Source organism: Struthio camelus, chromosome 9 (genome assembly GCF_040807025.1).
Source record: "Struthio camelus isolate bStrCam1 chromosome 9, bStrCam1.hap1, whole genome shotgun sequence".
NCBI lineage: Eukaryota > Metazoa > Chordata > Aves > Struthioniformes > Struthionidae > Struthio > Struthio camelus.
The window spans coordinates 16,871,141-16,888,616 of NC_090950.1; the positions used below are offsets into that span (position 1 = coordinate 16,871,141).

At 39.3% G+C, this 17,476-nt stretch overlaps 1 protein-coding gene across 1 annotated transcript; it reads right to left on the minus strand.

Annotated features, from left to right (window-relative positions):
* Window positions 1-1,292: 1,292 nt before the first annotated feature.
* PLSCR5 (phospholipid scramblase family member 5) lies at window positions 1,293-16,915 on the minus strand. The gene is made up of 9 exons (XM_068954017.1): window positions 16,895-16,915; window positions 16,105-16,331; window positions 13,358-13,509; window positions 9,101-9,143; window positions 8,132-8,352; window positions 6,877-7,038; window positions 5,712-5,873; window positions 4,629-4,707; window positions 1,293-4,542 (listed from the first exon to the last, which is right to left on the minus strand). The coding sequence occupies exons 2-8, from the start codon at window positions 16,115-16,117 to the stop codon at window positions 4,669-4,671; spliced, it is 792 nt and encodes a 263-aa protein (XP_068810118.1). The 5' UTR covers window positions 16,118-16,331; window positions 16,895-16,915; the 3' UTR covers window positions 1,293-4,542; window positions 4,629-4,668.
* Between the last annotated feature and the right edge of the window lie 561 nt (window positions 16,916-17,476).

The window sequence follows — 17,476 nt, forward strand, 5'->3', positions numbered from 1 at the left end:
TGTGGGGGGGGATTACTACACACACATCAGCATATGTCCACACACATCAGTATATGTCTATCTGTCCTTTTTTTTGTAAGAATGGTTAGTGTGCCTTTATAAGCACAGCACCAAAACATATATTGAAAGAAAACAGGGCTGGCCTGGGCTGTCTCACTCCAAAAAGTAGATATTAGTCTCTTTAGCAAATAGTTTTGTTAGCTTAATTTCAGAGGAGCTGAAGTAATAAAAGGCTGACAAACAATGAACAAACTATTGTCTCAAGGCATTTGCTAGTAGAGTACTTCAGAGGACTTCAATAATGATTTGACGTTTAGGAAGCTCTTCCTAAGAGAGATTGTGTTTAGAAAAGCATTTAAGATTACCAAAAAACAAAAAAACAAAAAAATCTCCTTTCACATGTTTTTGGGTTAATTTTCCCTAAGGAACTTAAGTTTCCCTCTACTCCCTCCCAAAAATTAAATTTAAAAATCTAAAGTTGATCTTTGAATTAAACTAACATGTATCATTCTAACACAGAACATACCATCAATGCAATTAAGAGGAGGTCAGTAGGAGGAAATTGCTTTTTTTTTTTTTTTTAAACAGATAGCAATTAGATGTCTATAAGAAAATGTTGCTTTTGGATAATTTGTGGGTTTGTCTAATTCTAAAACAAATAACCCAATTAGTTGAAGACAAACACTTTTTCCCCCCCTCCACATGCACAAAAAGTCTTCTTCTGCCTCCCCCAGGTTACTGGATAACCAAGAAATCTCACATATGTTATGTTGCCATTCTCTTACAAAAAGTGGTTGGCCTTCCCATAGGCAAAGTAGCAACCAGCTGCCACCCTGGTGCCTGTGTCACCTGGCCTTGTGTTACTACTCAGGGTTTCCATCCCTCTTGCCCCAGGACAGCACACTGGTAGAAGCAGGGTGCTAGGACTTGGAGGCAAAGTTATTTTACGCACAGAAACCGTCTACGTTTCTCAAGTCCACACCACAAAATTCTTTCCTTTAGTTAGCTCCTTCCCACCGCAGGGGCTTTGGACATAGCACTTTCCATTTCTGCAGGTGGTGGGAAGTACCCTGGGCTGGAGGCTGTCCCCTTTGCTGCCCGTCAGTGCCCTCCTTAGACCTGTGAGCTAGAGCCTCTCCATTTGTGGAAACAGTACAATTTCCAAGAACAGAAAAAAGGTTTTGGGTTAGTCAAGAGCCTCAAGGCCCAAGACAATGAAGTTTAATATGAGATATTTAATATAAGACAACAACAACAAAATCCTCCCATTAAAGGCAGAAATCAGTTACAGGTGAAAGGTGGGTTGATCTTTAATTGCCATTCTGAGTACAGCTTGTGACCTGCGGAAAGTTAAGTGTTGCAATAATTAACTGTTGCTGCCATCTACTGAACACAGGAATTATATACTACAGAGTTTTATAGTTTGGCTAGTGATCAAGTGGGAAACTATTTGCTTTGCTAGATTTGCTAAAATATCTCTTTCATAAGAGCAAACACCTTTCTCTCTAGATGATGTTCAGGAGAGTTTCCACTTTTATCCCTTTTAACTGTTACAGCTGTGTAAGTACATGATTCTGCTTTAGAGATTGTCTGTCCCCCTTTGGGGGAATACTGAATTCTCCTTTGAGGAGTCACTCCTAACCTCGGGAGCAATAGTGAAAACTGGGTTTTGTGAGGAGCATATAGAGCTCTCATAATATCAAATACATTGCTATCAATAATAAGAAGTTAACAGTTATTTTATGATTGCAGCTTTTAAAAATATTTGTATATGCTGAATTTTCTTTAGTCAGTGACTGAGAACTTCATCGCCTTTGCTAGGATAGGGAGATGCCCTTCTGTGGCAGTTTTGGTTTAGATGAAGGTGCTTCCAGTGCAAAAATGCTGGCATTGGCACTACCAAGATACTGCAGGACATGACTGAAGTGAGGCAGGCTGCTGAGGAAGTTCTCGAGCCAGCAAACGCTGCAGCTGACCCAGGGCTTTGTTTTATTCAGGGACAGAATGAGCTCCTGCATGTCCCAAAAGCTGTCACTGGGTGTAGGCAGGGGCATTCCAGCATGTTCACGCAAATATGCAAGTGTTATGTTTTCTTTTTTTTTTTTAAAGGGCATACTAGCACACAAAATAGCAACAAAGTCACTAAGTGCAAGAAATCTGTTTGCAATGTATATAAAACATATGTAAGTATGTATTGCTTACCTACATGGTATATATGGACACTCACAGCCAAATTCAGCCCTGCTGGAAATTGAGACCTGTTTTGCATTGACTTCAATGGCAGTGAACGCACTTGCTTCAAAGATGCTCTTAGGTTGTTAAGGGTCATATGAATCCTGGCTATTGCACAGGACACATGAGCACAGCAGCCTGCCGCTCTCATCAGGCACTTTGTTCAGCCAGTCGGGCATTCAGACACACACGGCTCAACAGTAGCTGAAGAACGTGGTTTTGCACCTAAAAAGGTGAAAGATCATTGCTACAATGATAATAACTTCTGCCTAGGATGGCAGAAGTAGGATTCAGAGGGGTAAATTAAAATAGCAATTCTGCCTCTTTTGCTCAATCTGCATTAGAGTAAGTCAGGACCAAGAGTCCAGTTTCACCAGTGTGAAACTAGTGAGAATAGCAAATAGGATCTGCTGCCATCTGTTTTCTTCTGCAAAACTATGAATTTCCACACGAGGGAGCTTCTTGCCCATAAAGCTAATAGCTATTGCACAGGGTGCTTTCTCCTGAGAAAGGTGCCAATAGTGTTTCCCTATGGAGTTTGTAACTTCTGCAGATTCCAGCCTGAGTGCGCAGCTATGAATTACGGCAAGAGCCAGTAGTGAAATGATTAACAGATAATGATAGTTGTCAGAGCTTATTAACCACAATCATTTTCGAGACATATATGTAAATCTATATAAATATGTAAGTGTGGCGTATAATCTAAAACACACAGTTTAAATCTATAAACATTCCTGAGTTAATTTCACTATGGAAACGTTAGTTGCAACTTCCTGGCTTCACTGTGTTTGAATTCATATCCATGAACATTAATTTAGAATTAGTCTAAATATTTGTTGAGAATTAATCACCTGATAAATTTTGCTCTTTTTCATTTTTATGAATTATTCATCATCTCCTTTCCTTTCCGTTGCTGTGTTGGTTATTTACAAGAATTCAATTACTAGTTCATGCTAAAAAATCCAGTATTCCAGGTGACTTATAAAATGTTCCCCTAGGAAACTGGGCAGTGACTGTGTTATTTTTTGCCAATTTATCACCAATATTTTACGGTACTGTTTTTTTTCTTGAAGGACTCACTGGAATTTTTAAAGAGAGAATAAGGCGTAAGCAAATTCATACAACAAATATTTTGCAACAAATAATTTTTTCGGTATAGGTCTTAAATATATATCATGAATGCTCTATAAAGTGAAGTTGTTCTCTAAACTTGTATAAGTAAAAGCATGTTGGCATGAAAGTTTTGGAACAGTTGAGTATTACTAGGTGTGACAGCAGGAGTGAAGAGCTATCTAAACCAGCCCATCCAATGACTATTTATGAGCTCTCTTGGCAGTACCAGCGCAGCTGTGACCTGAAGGTATAGTTCTACGTTTCGGTTCTCTGCCATCTGAAGTAAACACAAAAAGCTCCTACTGCATAGGCCTATCGCAGAAAACACCTGATCTGCCAAAGGAAGAGAATGATTCTGTCCCTAGAAGGAATTTGCTCTAGGGTTGGCCTCAGGCAGCCTAGGCTGAAAGAAAAGCTATCAATTGCCAGATATTATGAAGATGAAAAAAAAGCTTTTAGTGGAATTCCCCGGTAGATGGGAGCAAGCGTTCTCAACGCTGGGCAGTGTAAACGGTAGGCAATTTGTGCGCATCCAGCACACAGAGGATTGCCTGGCAAACCTTATTGCCTGCCTTCAGTATAAGCAGTGGGAGAATACAGAACTGAATACAGTTTAGCTCAAGTCTAGTGCTGGAAGCCTTTTTTTGGCAGTCACTCATTAAATAAATCTTTGCCATAAAATTAAATTACTAGTAAACCTCTCTTCCCTTCCTACAACTCCCTAAATAGACACCACATTGAACTTCCCATTGGGTGATGTCTTTATACTTGTTATTATCAAACTCAGTTTGTTACTATTAATTAAATAACAAATCAGAAAATGACTTCTAAAATTATGAAAATGCCAAAGCAAAACCCCCAGAACAAACTCTCACGTGGTTATTAACTGGTACCAGCACTTGCAGAACATCAAAGGGTTCTCTAAACATAGACTTTCATCGGTGACGCTGCAAGCCTTAGTCTAATCTTTCATGATTTCCCATGCAGAAACATCAAAAGAGGAAGAAGAGAATAGCACTGTTCCAAAGCAACAGTGCTCTGTATGAGAAGTATATGTTTAGCTACAATGCACATAAAACATAAGTAGGATATTATTATTTACATGAGACATTTTAATAAACATCATCAGTAGCTCCTTTCCCTATAGGGAGCATGGATCTGTGCAGTTCAAAATCATGTCCAAAGCTCAGGGGATTTCTGGAAAAAAATGAAAAAGAATTAGAAAGTACCCAATGTATAAGTCTTCAAAGCAAGAAGATCATTTTATGTTCTTTTTTACTTACTGAAATACATTCTGCATATTTTATTGTTTCTACCATCTTGTTATAATCCATCCAAAGAATTTTCAAAGAACATTAAGTCCTACAAATAAACAATGAATGGTAAGGAAGGAGCAAAAAATGCAACAATTATTATCAAAAGCAATACTTGTAGGCTTTTGTTACATAAAGCAATTACATTACTCAGTCATTTTCTATTACTTTGCCAACTGAGCAACAAGAGTTTTGTAGGAGGCAATCGGGAAATCTAAAGTGTCATGAGAATTACATTTCTAACCTAATAAAACCAAAATATCTGAATAGTTGCTGTCTTAATGCAAACAATTACCAATGCATAATCTAAATAGTTTTGTCCTTTTCTTTTATATTCCCTGATCTAAGTATTCCAGATGATTTTGGCATCATTGCATGCTAATATTAACATATTAATTATGGCAAAAGAAAAACACACACATGGAGAAAACGTTTAAACACGGCAGGCAAATTGATATTTTTGATTTTTAAAATTGTGCATCTCAGCTCCGCCCTTAGCCCTAGTTGGAAGCATTCTCCTTTTTCTATAGGATTCTTATCCCCTTTGGTCCCAGCTGGGGACCAAACAGAGGCATGCAACAGTAAATTTAAAGAGGGTTGGTTGAGGCTCAGAACTTGAGACCTGCACTGAGTGTTTTAAATTACCAATAGAGATAACATTCTCTCTTCTATTTTGGTTTGTACACCCATTAAAACGCAACAGAAAATGCCAGGGGCTTGGTAAATCTGCTATATACCTTGGGGTTTGATAAATCTGCTATATACTTTGATATTTGATCCTGCTACGCATAATATTAAACTACATATGGAACACTATTTAAATAGACAGCCAAAATAATAAAAGTAATAGAAACTTAAAGAGGTTCAGCAAAGAATAAAGAAATAAAAACAGCTACGAAAATTAGAAGTTTTTCAGTTGACTGTTATGTTTCAGGTATTGGTTTTGGCTTTTTTCTGCAGCACTCCTCTGCAGGATCACAGCTGTCAGTGAGTACTTTGGTCCCAGCGTGCCCTGTTCTACAGGGGCGCGTCCTCTTGATTTTGCATACTTACGATAAGAAAACAAGCACCAATCATTACTGCCTTGATTCTCACATCAAGATCTACTGGGACCTGGATCCCAAAGTTGGCAGTGTTGGTAAATACATCGTTTACGAATCCAGACCAGTACTTGGAAATTTTGCCAATTGTTGACATTTCATTGAGAGCTTTTACCTGCAAAAGTGAAAAAAGGAATAAACCTCAGTGTAAATAAAATCAAATATACACTGATTATAGTTCAACCCTGACATGCAGAGTATGCTGTAGTTGTCAGGGTAGTCTTTTATTCTCATCTCTTAAATGCTCTATAATGTCATATTTACCTACAGAATGTCACACAGGAAAGGTTCTCTTACAAATTTTGAAACATCATTAGGAGCTGTCTGAAAAGTAGGGGAAAGCCATTGCGAAAGTTTATACCGCTTTTCCTCTTTCACAATTTTTTTTCTTTGCCTTGTTCTTCTGACATGCTCCAAGTCACAGCAGCACCATTTCTGTGGCCCACTGTACCTCCTGTCTGATGTAGCCATCTCCATGTTTCTCATGGTATACTGAAACGTGGAACAGCACCCACTGGCGTGTCTTGATCTGGCTAATGATCAAAATAGAAGCTCTTTTATGATTCTTTAACTTGGGCAAAACACTTCGTTCATATCAGAAAATTCTGCCCATGATTTCTTCTAGCTTCTCCCCTTTTCCCTCTCCTAAATATCTCAATGGCTTTCCAGAATTACTTTTCTCCTGAGGAATGCTATTAAATGGATGTAGACATAGTGGACAGTAACACTGTTCTTTGTTCTCAGTCTGAGAGCAACAAAATGGATTTAATGCCACAGTCTTCAAGGGACTGTGAATCAGATACTAGTGACTGTGTATGGGATGAAATCCTGAGCCTGTTCAAGTCAACAGCAGAGCTCTCATGGACTGCAGTAGGACCAGGACTTCACCTAGGGAAATGTGGAGATGTTTTCTTCCTGGAGGTAATTTTCACTCCTATCTTGAAAATATCTGTAGGAATCCGAGTCTAGAGGCTCAGAGGGACTGTGACGCACACTGCTGCCATTCTGTTCCCAAATTATAACAGTTTACGTAGTATTTTTAATGATAGGGCATTTGAGTGTGACATTTATGCAGAGCAGTAAAACTTTAAAAATTGTAACACTCATAAGAAACATACCTCAAAGTCAACATCTTCAAAACAGCCACAAGTTGCATATGGGCCAATTATTTTTAGTACATCTTCTTTACTTTCATTCTGTATAGTAAATTTAGGCAGAAAGGGGTCCCACTTCTGGACAACATATCCAGCTACTGTGCCTGGTGGAGACTGAACTTCTAACTATCAAACAAAACAAAACCAAATCTAAAAATTTAGTTTTATGTAAGTATGTAAAAGTCCATAATATTATATTATTTATATAATTACAAAATATCTGTTTACTGAGGATAATGACATATAATTTTACTGAACCATGAAACAGGTATTAAAAAGGCTCTATAATAGTATTTTCAAATATACTGAACAATAATAAGCTCAAAAACTACACCAGAAGTTAACATCTTACATATGGCATAAGATTTGAGAAAAAACCCATGCACTGCAATTTAATTGCAATTAGTGAATATCCTGTAGGATTTTTATACAGTTATTTGGCTACCTAGGGACCTTTCTTCCGAAAAACTTAAAGTAATATTGAGAAAGTAGATGAGTCTATGATACACCTTCATAAAATAAGATGCGTGAGTAAAGGAGAGTCCAAAATAAGGAGAAAAGATCTAATTTTCTAAAGGATCTGTATTTTTCACTAAAAGCAGTGTATTTCTAAGAGTTCTGCAATTTCCTACAGACATATGGCCTTACAAAGGTACAGACTAAAGGAGCGATATGGTGCTACTTCTTGATAATACCCACACATATTAATGGCCTCCAGGAATTTTCCATCTGTCACATTCTTTGGGATTACAGTGGGTGGCTTGCACTTGTAGATGCTAGTCTGTGTCAAGCCAGCAGCATTTTAGGGTGCTACTTCACTGTTTGGAGAGGAATCCGTATCATCAGTTTGAGGCTTTATTGGGATGGCAGGAAAGCAAGAGACCACAAGAGAGGGAGGAGACAAGCTGGGAATGCTACTTGTGAGAGGATTTTGCTTATGAATAATTACTTGTAAATGAAGCACTTATTTGTAAAAATCTTTTTTGAAAGGAAATGAAAGAAAGCAGCCTGGTAGTCAGTATATTGTTTTGATTCTTCTCTTAATTGTAATATTGCCTTGCCACATGAAGAAGTCAGAACAATAACTATCCACCACAGGGTTCACTGGTCTGGCAAGTGGGCATGAGAATTCCTCCCTGACAGAGGTCGCGTGAGGCTTTATTAATGCTATTCACATACACGGAGATGCTTGGACAAAAGGCAATTAGGATTCGCTCACCTCTTGCAGGAAGCATGGGAACCAGCAGCTGTTGCATCTCAAGGGTCTATTCACTGTAATCACTTCTCGGCCCGTGTTATCAGCAATCCTTATGGTGAAAGACCGTATAGGCGAACAGAAGTTACGATCAAAGCAACCATTTTCTTCCACTGCAAAGTAAACTCTTTGTCCCAAATGGTTTTTTATTTCATATTTGCTGCAGGTTTCTCTGCCGAGTATGGCTAATAAAGCAAAACAAGTAGTCTGTTACCTTAGTATGGTGTTAGAATTAGAGTTAGCCTTTACCAAGACTCACCAAATTCAGCATTGGATACAAGTTTATAGCGCCAGTCTTCTCTGTAACATATATTCTAAAGTAATCAATGGAATGGACAGTTTAAAAAATATTTTGAAATGATGACAGGAAGAAAATATACAATAACAATGAAATAATGAATTAAAGCTAATTTCAGATCTGTATTTTGAAGGAAAGCTTAGTCCAAAGACTTCGGGTTGCTGCATCCTGAAGCTCATATCACAAAACAGAATTCACATCCTAAGTTTTGGTTTGGGCTTTTTGTTATTACATACTCTGTGAAAAGAAATAACATGAAGTTATTCCACTTCAGTGACAAAACTCTCTCGGAGAGGTAGCCAAGAATCAGGCCTAAAACATTTTGAATGGGAGAAATAATTTAAAAAAGATTTTTCACTTTTCCAATCTATGGAAAAATTTAAACCTGAATAACTTTGAGGGAAAGGTTTTGGAGTTGGAGTAGATGCTCACCGCAGCCTCTCCCTCCTTGTTGATTTGCTGCAGAACAGATATAAACAAAATAAACTTTCACCATTCTAACAAAACATTACAGGCCTGATGCACGGTCAGCGAGAGCACCTGCAGGGACTTCAATGAGCCAAAAGCAAGACTTAAAATTGTTTGAGATAGCTCTGTGCCAGCACTATTAAAGAACAATGAGGATCACACTGTACCTTCAAGAAGCTCCACCTGCTGATGAATAATTATTCGGTCCAGCTGTTTAAAAAAACAAAAAAAGCAAGATGATGGATTTTGGAAAGGTCTGGAGCTGTCACGGTGATCACCTGTACTTTTATATTACTCATCTCACTCGTGACAGGATTTCTTTCTTTCCAGAGGTGCATGAACTGAATGGCCTAAGGGTATCTCAAGTCACAGTTTAGACATCTCACTGAAGTGATGGCTGAACCATGTGATATTATGCATTGCAATCATGTAATTTACTTGTGCATCTGAAGAAAAATTAACTTCACTGGGGGAATTAGGAGGCCAACAGCAATGGAAGAAATGTATGTGAGGAGGAGGATGTTATTCTCTTTCCTGTTCCTCCCTTCATGTTTTGGCAAAGGCTGAGCACAGTCCCCACTTGCCATACCCCAAAGATAAGGGTACGTACTGAGCATCAAGACGGCGCAAGAACAAGGTACATTTAGGCTCAAGCTCAAAATGCATCACAGCCATCTCTCCAAAGCGCCCTACTGGAGCAGGCAAGGGTCAGGCTATAGACCAGGAGGTGGCCTGGCCATAAGATAAACACATTCGATTTAAAGCTCTGATTTCAACTGTCCCAGGATTCTGCTCCCAGAGACTGCAGCTAGCAAATCAGTAGTCACTACAGGGCACCAAAACAAGCAAAATAGTTCCCTAGAGAAACCCTCAGCTTACTGAAACTATCCTCATCTGTGAGTTGATTACAAATGCAAGAGAGAAAACTGTTGGCCATGATAACTAGCTTTTCTGTGATTATTGTCCTTCAAATGTTACTCTATTCTAGAAAGCAGTCAGTAATATCATAAAACCAATGAGACTTAATTTAAATCTTTCAATTTTATGTGACTTTTTAATGTGTTTTCTGTGACAATTTAGGCCTTGCTAATTTCTTTTCCTTAAACTCCTGATGGGCATCAAACACTTGGCACAGGATTTTGCCATTAGTCACAGCTGAAAACAGAAAGCACACAATGACCTTCTGAGATTAGCATGTCACAACTCTCCAGTGCTTGTATATTTTAAAATTGATAAATCTTGCCTGGTACATATTCAAACTGTTGCAGCCAATTGTCAGTTCTAGTCCTCTCCAGCAGCTAGTCCAGGCTGTAAAGAAAAGCTGATAAGAACTTCCTTAGCCTTTTCATTTGTTTTTGGGATGTGCATGCAAGTAATTAAAAGAAAAAATAAAAGTTATTTGGACTTTAAATCTTCTCCCAGGAATCTCTACTGCTTGTAATTTGAATTTCATGAGGCCTAGGAACTCTTGGAGCTCATGGGAAGTTAGTACAGAGCTCTGCTGACAAATAAAAGGCAGAGTAAGCAGGTTAAAGATGCCATTTTAATATTGATTTGCCCAATGTAGATTTTTTCCATAGAAAACTGGAAAATTGATGAGCACCAACTGTTAAAAGCTTAGAGTGATTTTGTTCTGTGTATTAGTCATGTACAATATACAGACAAGTTTAGACAATGTGGCAAGTGCAGTATCACTTCTTAGCCTTGCTTGCTTTGCCATTACACTGGATTCTGTACAAAGGCTATCCTGATGCATCTTTGACTGGGGAAACTGTGGATTAAGGGAATTTTTCAGTTGCATTTAAAAGCACCCTAAAGCCTTATGATTTGGAAGGATCGATGAGTCCTCTTGACCTCAGCTATGTTAAAATTCCTACACAACTGAATATGTCTGATCAGTTTCGTGGCTATTACATCTGATCAGTCTAACAAAGTCTAAACTAAGAAGCTTCCTGCAGAACTGTGTAAGCCTGGATGTCAGCAACTACACTGATGTACTACTTGGAAAATACTTCCCTGAGTTCTCTTATCAGGCTCCTTTGATTTTCATGATGGACACTGCACAATTACTAGAACTATGGCTGTGATCTGGAAGATGATAATGATTTGGTGGAAATACGTCTTGTTCAAAGAGCATCACTTTTGTGATGATTATAGAAAGCATGGTATCAGTTTACCAGGGTAGGAACAGCTTATCACTGGACTCTGATGTACCTCAGAGGACCGGATTGCTCCTCAGCCTCTTCCACTGACTTCAGGTGCGTACTTGCAGAGTGAAATATTGCTGTCTGACCTTAAAGTATAGGACAGAGACATTTTCCTTTCCTGTCATCCAGTACTATATGCTGAGTACTTGAGCTCCTGTTTAGGATAAGACAGTGAATCTCACAGAGAGATCCCTACAAAGTCCCTGCTTTCAGAGGTAAACATGGTCTTATTAAGAAATATATGCCACTTTCCCTAATAAATCTATCCAGCTATCTTCACCACTCCTGGTGGAGGTAATCCCAGAACCTCATGCCCTTACTCCAGCAGATGTGGTGATATTGGCACAGACTTATGGATTCCAGTAATAGGGCTTTAAGGTGCACTTTAAAGCAATATTTTGATTAACAGCCAGACCTAATCTTGGTGAAGTTAAACCTCAATGAGGATTTCATCATTCATTCTCAAGCATTCAGCTCTAAGCGTTTTGCTTGGGGATATCGCATTTGGTTAAACGCTTCTGAATGAACAATGAAAAGCCTCAACAGAAAATCTACATTTAATTGTTCACTGGCAAACCTGGTTATGCCAGAAAGCTAAGCTTAGAACTGCAAATACGCTGACCACTCTTTTCAGACTGCAGAGAAAACTGAGGCTAATCAGAGAGCATGGTCTGGGAAGACCATGAGAGTTACAGCACAGGCAGCATGACTGTCAGGCCAAGAACAGGCATGAAGTCTTAGTTCTAGTTATGGTTCTGATAGTGACCTGCTTTTTTGTGTTTATGTCAGATGTAAAGCATCTATAAAACAGAGTAATAGAATTTGCTTGCCCGCATGGTATGGATGAGTCTGAGGTATAGTTCATATTTGTACAGGAGACTGAATATGTAACCTACTGGTATTCGCTATTGCCATCACTTTTAGACTAAAAAACGTAGCTCTCACAGTCCATGAACAAACGCTCATAGAATTGACAACACATATCATTTTGTGCGTTGGCACTATGAAATGGACATCATAACTCTACATGAAAGATGGTTTCTGAATGGTTTCCTGGTTTTATTAGCTAAGTAGCATCAGTTCCAAATATAAAATACATTCAATTCCTGTTTCTATAAAAAATCTGCTGAAATATATATTTAAAAAACAAATGTTAACAGAAATAAATATTCCCTAGCACCATCACGTGCAAACACAGAAGTGTAACACATCAGTATGAAAATAACCTGACTACACTGAGGGCCTGATTCTGCCCCACCAGAGCGTAGGAAGTATTACTAAGCCAGCCATATGTGAAATGCAAACTCGAGCTGGTTTCAAAGTAGCAGCAGGACTCTTTTTAAGGGAAAAACAGGCTGGAAGATAAGAAGCTGTTATGAAATAGAGTAGCTGAAGCTACTGGAGCTGCAGCCCACAACCAAGGCTGATCAGCAATCTGCGCTCTAGGAGCTGCGAGGTTTCCCAAAGGGCTGACGGACAGCTGCACGTTTAGCAGTAGGGCTGAGAAGGCTTTCGCACTCCCTTTCCCTCCTCTACGCATGGCCTACTCACTAGCTCACATTTCCATGTACCTCCTTGTCTTGGGCATCAACATATTCTGCTCTCACAACCCAGCTCAGAGCAGGTGCTGGTTTGTAGCCACCCCAGCTACTCACAAAGTTGTTTTCTTGGGAACTTGCCTCCCAGGGACCTTACCTCTAACCCAGAGAGTAGTCTCATCGCGGGCACAAGCAATTTGCCCAGAACACCTTCATGTGCCTCAGTGTGTGTTATAAGGAGGTGACAATACCTTCAGCACAGACTATTTTAATCTTTTTGAGGTCAATGAGAGCTTGATAGTGGTTTCCCTGAGAATTAGGTCTTAAGGACCTGGAAGGGAACTGGGGGGATGATAAGTGGGGTACTAGCATGACCTAGAACAAGTTAGAGAAGGAAGAAAACCATTCTTTTTGAACATGAAGAGTTGCATGCACAAATAAAGCAGCAAGTCTGCCCTATGCTCCTTATTTCAGAGTAATACGAAATACTTAAAAATACTCCCCCCCATCTCCACCTACTCCACCCCAAGAAAAAAGATATATATACACACATTATATATATACAGACATATACACACGCACACACACACACACACACATATATATATATCCCACTCCAAACTTATCAAAAAATCTATAAAAAAACAAAATAATTCTAACATTTGGAAAGATTCAGGACCTGGCTCAGGTACTCCAGACCAGGTGGCAAATTATGAGAGTGTGATGTTTGCTCCCAGGCACTCGTCACTTCAACAGGCTTATTCTGCTCAGGAAGATCAGAAGAACCAGGGAGATAATCCTTAAAGATTGGGTTTATTTGTCCTTGAGGTTCTATGAAAAGAGAGAGAAAAAAAAAATCAGAAACGAACAGGGGCAAACAGCAACTTGCTGCTTGGATCAAAACTGCAACAATAATTTCACATTTCACACACATAGAGGGTGTGACTCTATTAGTATTTCAGTTGGGATCAGGAGTGAGGCCCTGAAGTGCGTCTCCTGATGGTCCCACATTTACAGTGCTTTGGTTTGCTTTGTGAAGCAGTTTTTGAGTATGCGAACTGGGTTCCTTTCAGATGAAACTAAATGAGGAGACATGACCTTGGATCGTACCTAATTGACTCCAGCAGCCAATGAGCACTCGGTTGGTGGGACAAGACTGGAGCTAGACTGAAGTCACTGGCAGTTGGGCCTCAAGATTCTTGACACAACAAGCTCTTTCACCCTGCTCCCACTGAGCTGCACTACTTGCTAATGTAGACCAGGGCTCCTTTCTAGGATCTTAAATACTCATATATTTTCTCTTAATTAAAGATAATCTTTTCAAGGATCTCAGATTCCCAAAGCTGGATGTTATGGCCCTGATACCAAAGGCTACAGCCCCTCCCTCCCCCGCATATCATTCATTATTATCTTAACGGAAAAGAGGTCAGATGGCATTAAGCTGTGTTTTCTGGTTTGCTACCGCAGACACTTTTTTTGTTTAAGGACACAGTGCTGGTTACCTTGAGTGGTATTACTGAAGGTAACAAAACTATTTTCTGTTATAGGCACTTACATGCCTACATCCATTCATACGCACAGGAAGAACTACCTTAGCCGTTTGATTCTGAACAAACTCATATTGGTTTTACTATTAGCGTCTTTCCACTATGTTCAGTGCACTAGCTGTAGTGGCACAAGAGCGAGCAAGCTGAAGCTCTCTGCACATAAATAGCAAATCCTGTTACTAAACTGAGCGCCCCTGCACTTAGATAGTAAAGTGGTCCCCAAACAGATTATTTTTTTCTCATATGTTACAATACTTAGGCACAATGGCGTTTGAGGTCCAGAAGGAATTTTGGCTGCAAGTCTGAAGTTCTCTTTTGCTGTTGCGGGTTTAAATGAGATCCTTTAGCATTATGTGAACTCACTGTAGCTGATTCACTGTTTAATCATATTTTGATCTTAATTTATCTTTGCAGCCACTGCTTTCTTTCAAAGTCTGAGACCACAGGAAGAAGTAATAACCTGTTTGAATTTGTAGCTGGCTTTTAAAAATGTATAACTGAGTAATAAATATTTTATATGCTCTTCTGCATCATTTTACTGCACAGGGTTCTGTTACTGCCGTTACTCTTGTTGTTACATGAAATGTCATGAAGTTCTATTGGCCAAGTGTTAGTGTTATTCTTGAACAATAATAAAGAGAAAAAGGATAACAAACTGCAGTTCTACCTGTCAAATTTTAGCTATACAAAAATCAAATAGTAAATACATTAAATATTGATGAAAATCTGAGCTATTCAGAGGCTTTGTCTATTTTTGTGGATGTTTCCTGTTTCATTTATGGTACAGGAACACTTTTAAAAGTTACTGTAGGATACAGTGAGTGTTCTATATAATCGTATTTTGTAGAGTTACTAGTTCCTGATAGAAGAACATTAGCACGTTCCCTCATTATGAAATCTCTACATTACACAAGATTATTTAGCTGCTGCCGCTAACTACTATACGTTAAAAATAGACATAACCAGATCTCCTTCACAATGGCTACAAATTAAGCAAACCCTCCCTCGCAAGGGAAAAATGGGTACTCCAAAAGTGCACCGATGCTCTAACCCCTGCTTGCTGCTGTAGAACTTTTCGTGCTGTAAAGGCAGAACGCGTTAAGCGCTTTTTGGGGGGAGGCAGGAAGGGGAGAGGGGTAAACTCTTGGCAAGCACAGACACACACTGCTGGAACTCCATGGGCTACCATTTGCCTCTGTGTATTGTAATGGAGCTCCGCGACCTCTGTGGAGTTGCATTCATGTTAAGAAAAGATAGATTTGGGTCCTTCTGCTTAGTTTTAGTATTTGACAGCATAGGAAAATGAATTTTGAAAACTTTTGAGATTAGCATAGTACAATGTTTACCTTTAGTCCTAACAACCCAACTGGCTGCAGCTAAAGACAATATGTGATAAGAATGAATCCAAATTGGACTGATCTGATTAAATTCAATTGTTCTTCAGCAATTTCTTTTTGCTACATGGTTATCATGACTTTGGCCAGTGTTGAAAGTGAAAAGCATTTGCTGATATGGTATTCCCAAAGCCAAATATGAAAAGTGTTCAAAAATGGTGTTAACCTCAGATCAGTACATGCCCTTCCCATACATTCTGTGCTGATCGGTTTAAGCACAAGGATAGAAACACAAAATTTTCTTATTCAATGCAGATGCTAACATTTTGTAACATAGTTTGTTCAAATAACGTTCTAGTATAGATTTTAGTCTCCTTGGGATCCTCTTGAATGCTGAAAAATTAAAGGAAGCCCAAACAACCGTGTGTTCGCTGCTGTGGTTTTAGCCTGAAACTCATTTCATCAGACTGCTGATTGCTGGAAATGTACAAGACTGCAGTTTTCTGTAAACATGATCTAAAAATACAGACTATAGATGCACTTACCTTGAGAGGCCATGAAGCTTCCTGAGTTACTTCTTCAAAGGAAGCCAGGTTAAAAGAAAAGGCTTCTCTTGTTGCAGGAAAGAAAAAAAGAGCACAGCATGCACAAAACTTCAGAAGGTGTCTGTCTACTTCATATCAGCTTACAAAAGAACTGGAGGAAATGTGTTGCCTTTCTCATGTTCCAGAACACTGCATTTTACGTCGGTGGACAACAGGGGGAGATGATGCTAACAAACAAGAAAACCATTATTCATTTCAAGTCATTTGCACCAATGGAAAGAGGAGAAGCGTTTTGCGAATATGAAAAGGCAAAACTTCACAATGTACCCACTAGCTAACTGAACACATTAGACCATAAAAATCTCCCTTATAACGCATGTATGTATTCTGAGACTATACAAATTCAGTCTTTCTAATTCAATATTTATGTTTCCATTTCTTTAGGCTACCCACTAAAGACAGAGGAGCTAATTACCTGTACTTCTCTATTGCTGGCCCACAGTCAACATTTCCACTGCTCAGAGCAGAAAGAGCTGTTTTGGATTTCTCATCATATTCCACTCATGTAGCATCAGCCTGCCCTGTAAGGGATGTTGCTCCTGCACTGAGTGAGAGCCAGAATAGGACTCTGTACATAGCCCCCCAACCCCCTGCACCATGCAGGGCTCTGCTAATCTCTGTGACTAATCTCTGTGAGATGCTTAAGCTGAATTTGGAGAATTAACACAGATTGTCTACGTTTTGCTTCAGATAAGCGCAGTCCAGATCAGAACACAGCACATGTAATTACCTGCATTGCACTGAGAGAAAAAGAGGAGGAGAGAGAGTAACCTTGACTTACCCGCCCATATTTCTACCTCAAGTGCCCAAGTCGCCATGGAGATCATGCACATGTGATCTGCAGGCTGATATGATTCATGAGTGCAAAAATGGCAGAGCCTATGCACAGAGCCAGGAGGATCGGAGTGAGGTATTGGGACCATATTCTGCTCTCTCAGTTAATGCAAGCCCTACTGGTTTGAAACAGTCCATAGAAGGATATCTGCGCAAATTTAATTCCAGGGTTTACGGTTCAGGACATTACTGATGAGGATCTTTGAAGGAAGAATAAACAAAAAACTCCTTCTAAAGCAAAAAGCGTACAGAAGCTGATTTTTATTGACTAAATGCAAAGGCATATGTAAAAATGCAGCTATGCAAAGCTTCCTGGGAGTTTATAGTTGCTCACTCAAGAATTCACGTGGTGTGGTGGCAGGGCAACCTTATCTAGCATCCAGGTATCCTGCTGTGCTCATCCCTGGAAACACAGCTTGAAGGGAGAAGGCAGCCTATAGACAAAAAAGTCTTTGGTAGCTGAAAAATGCCACACTAA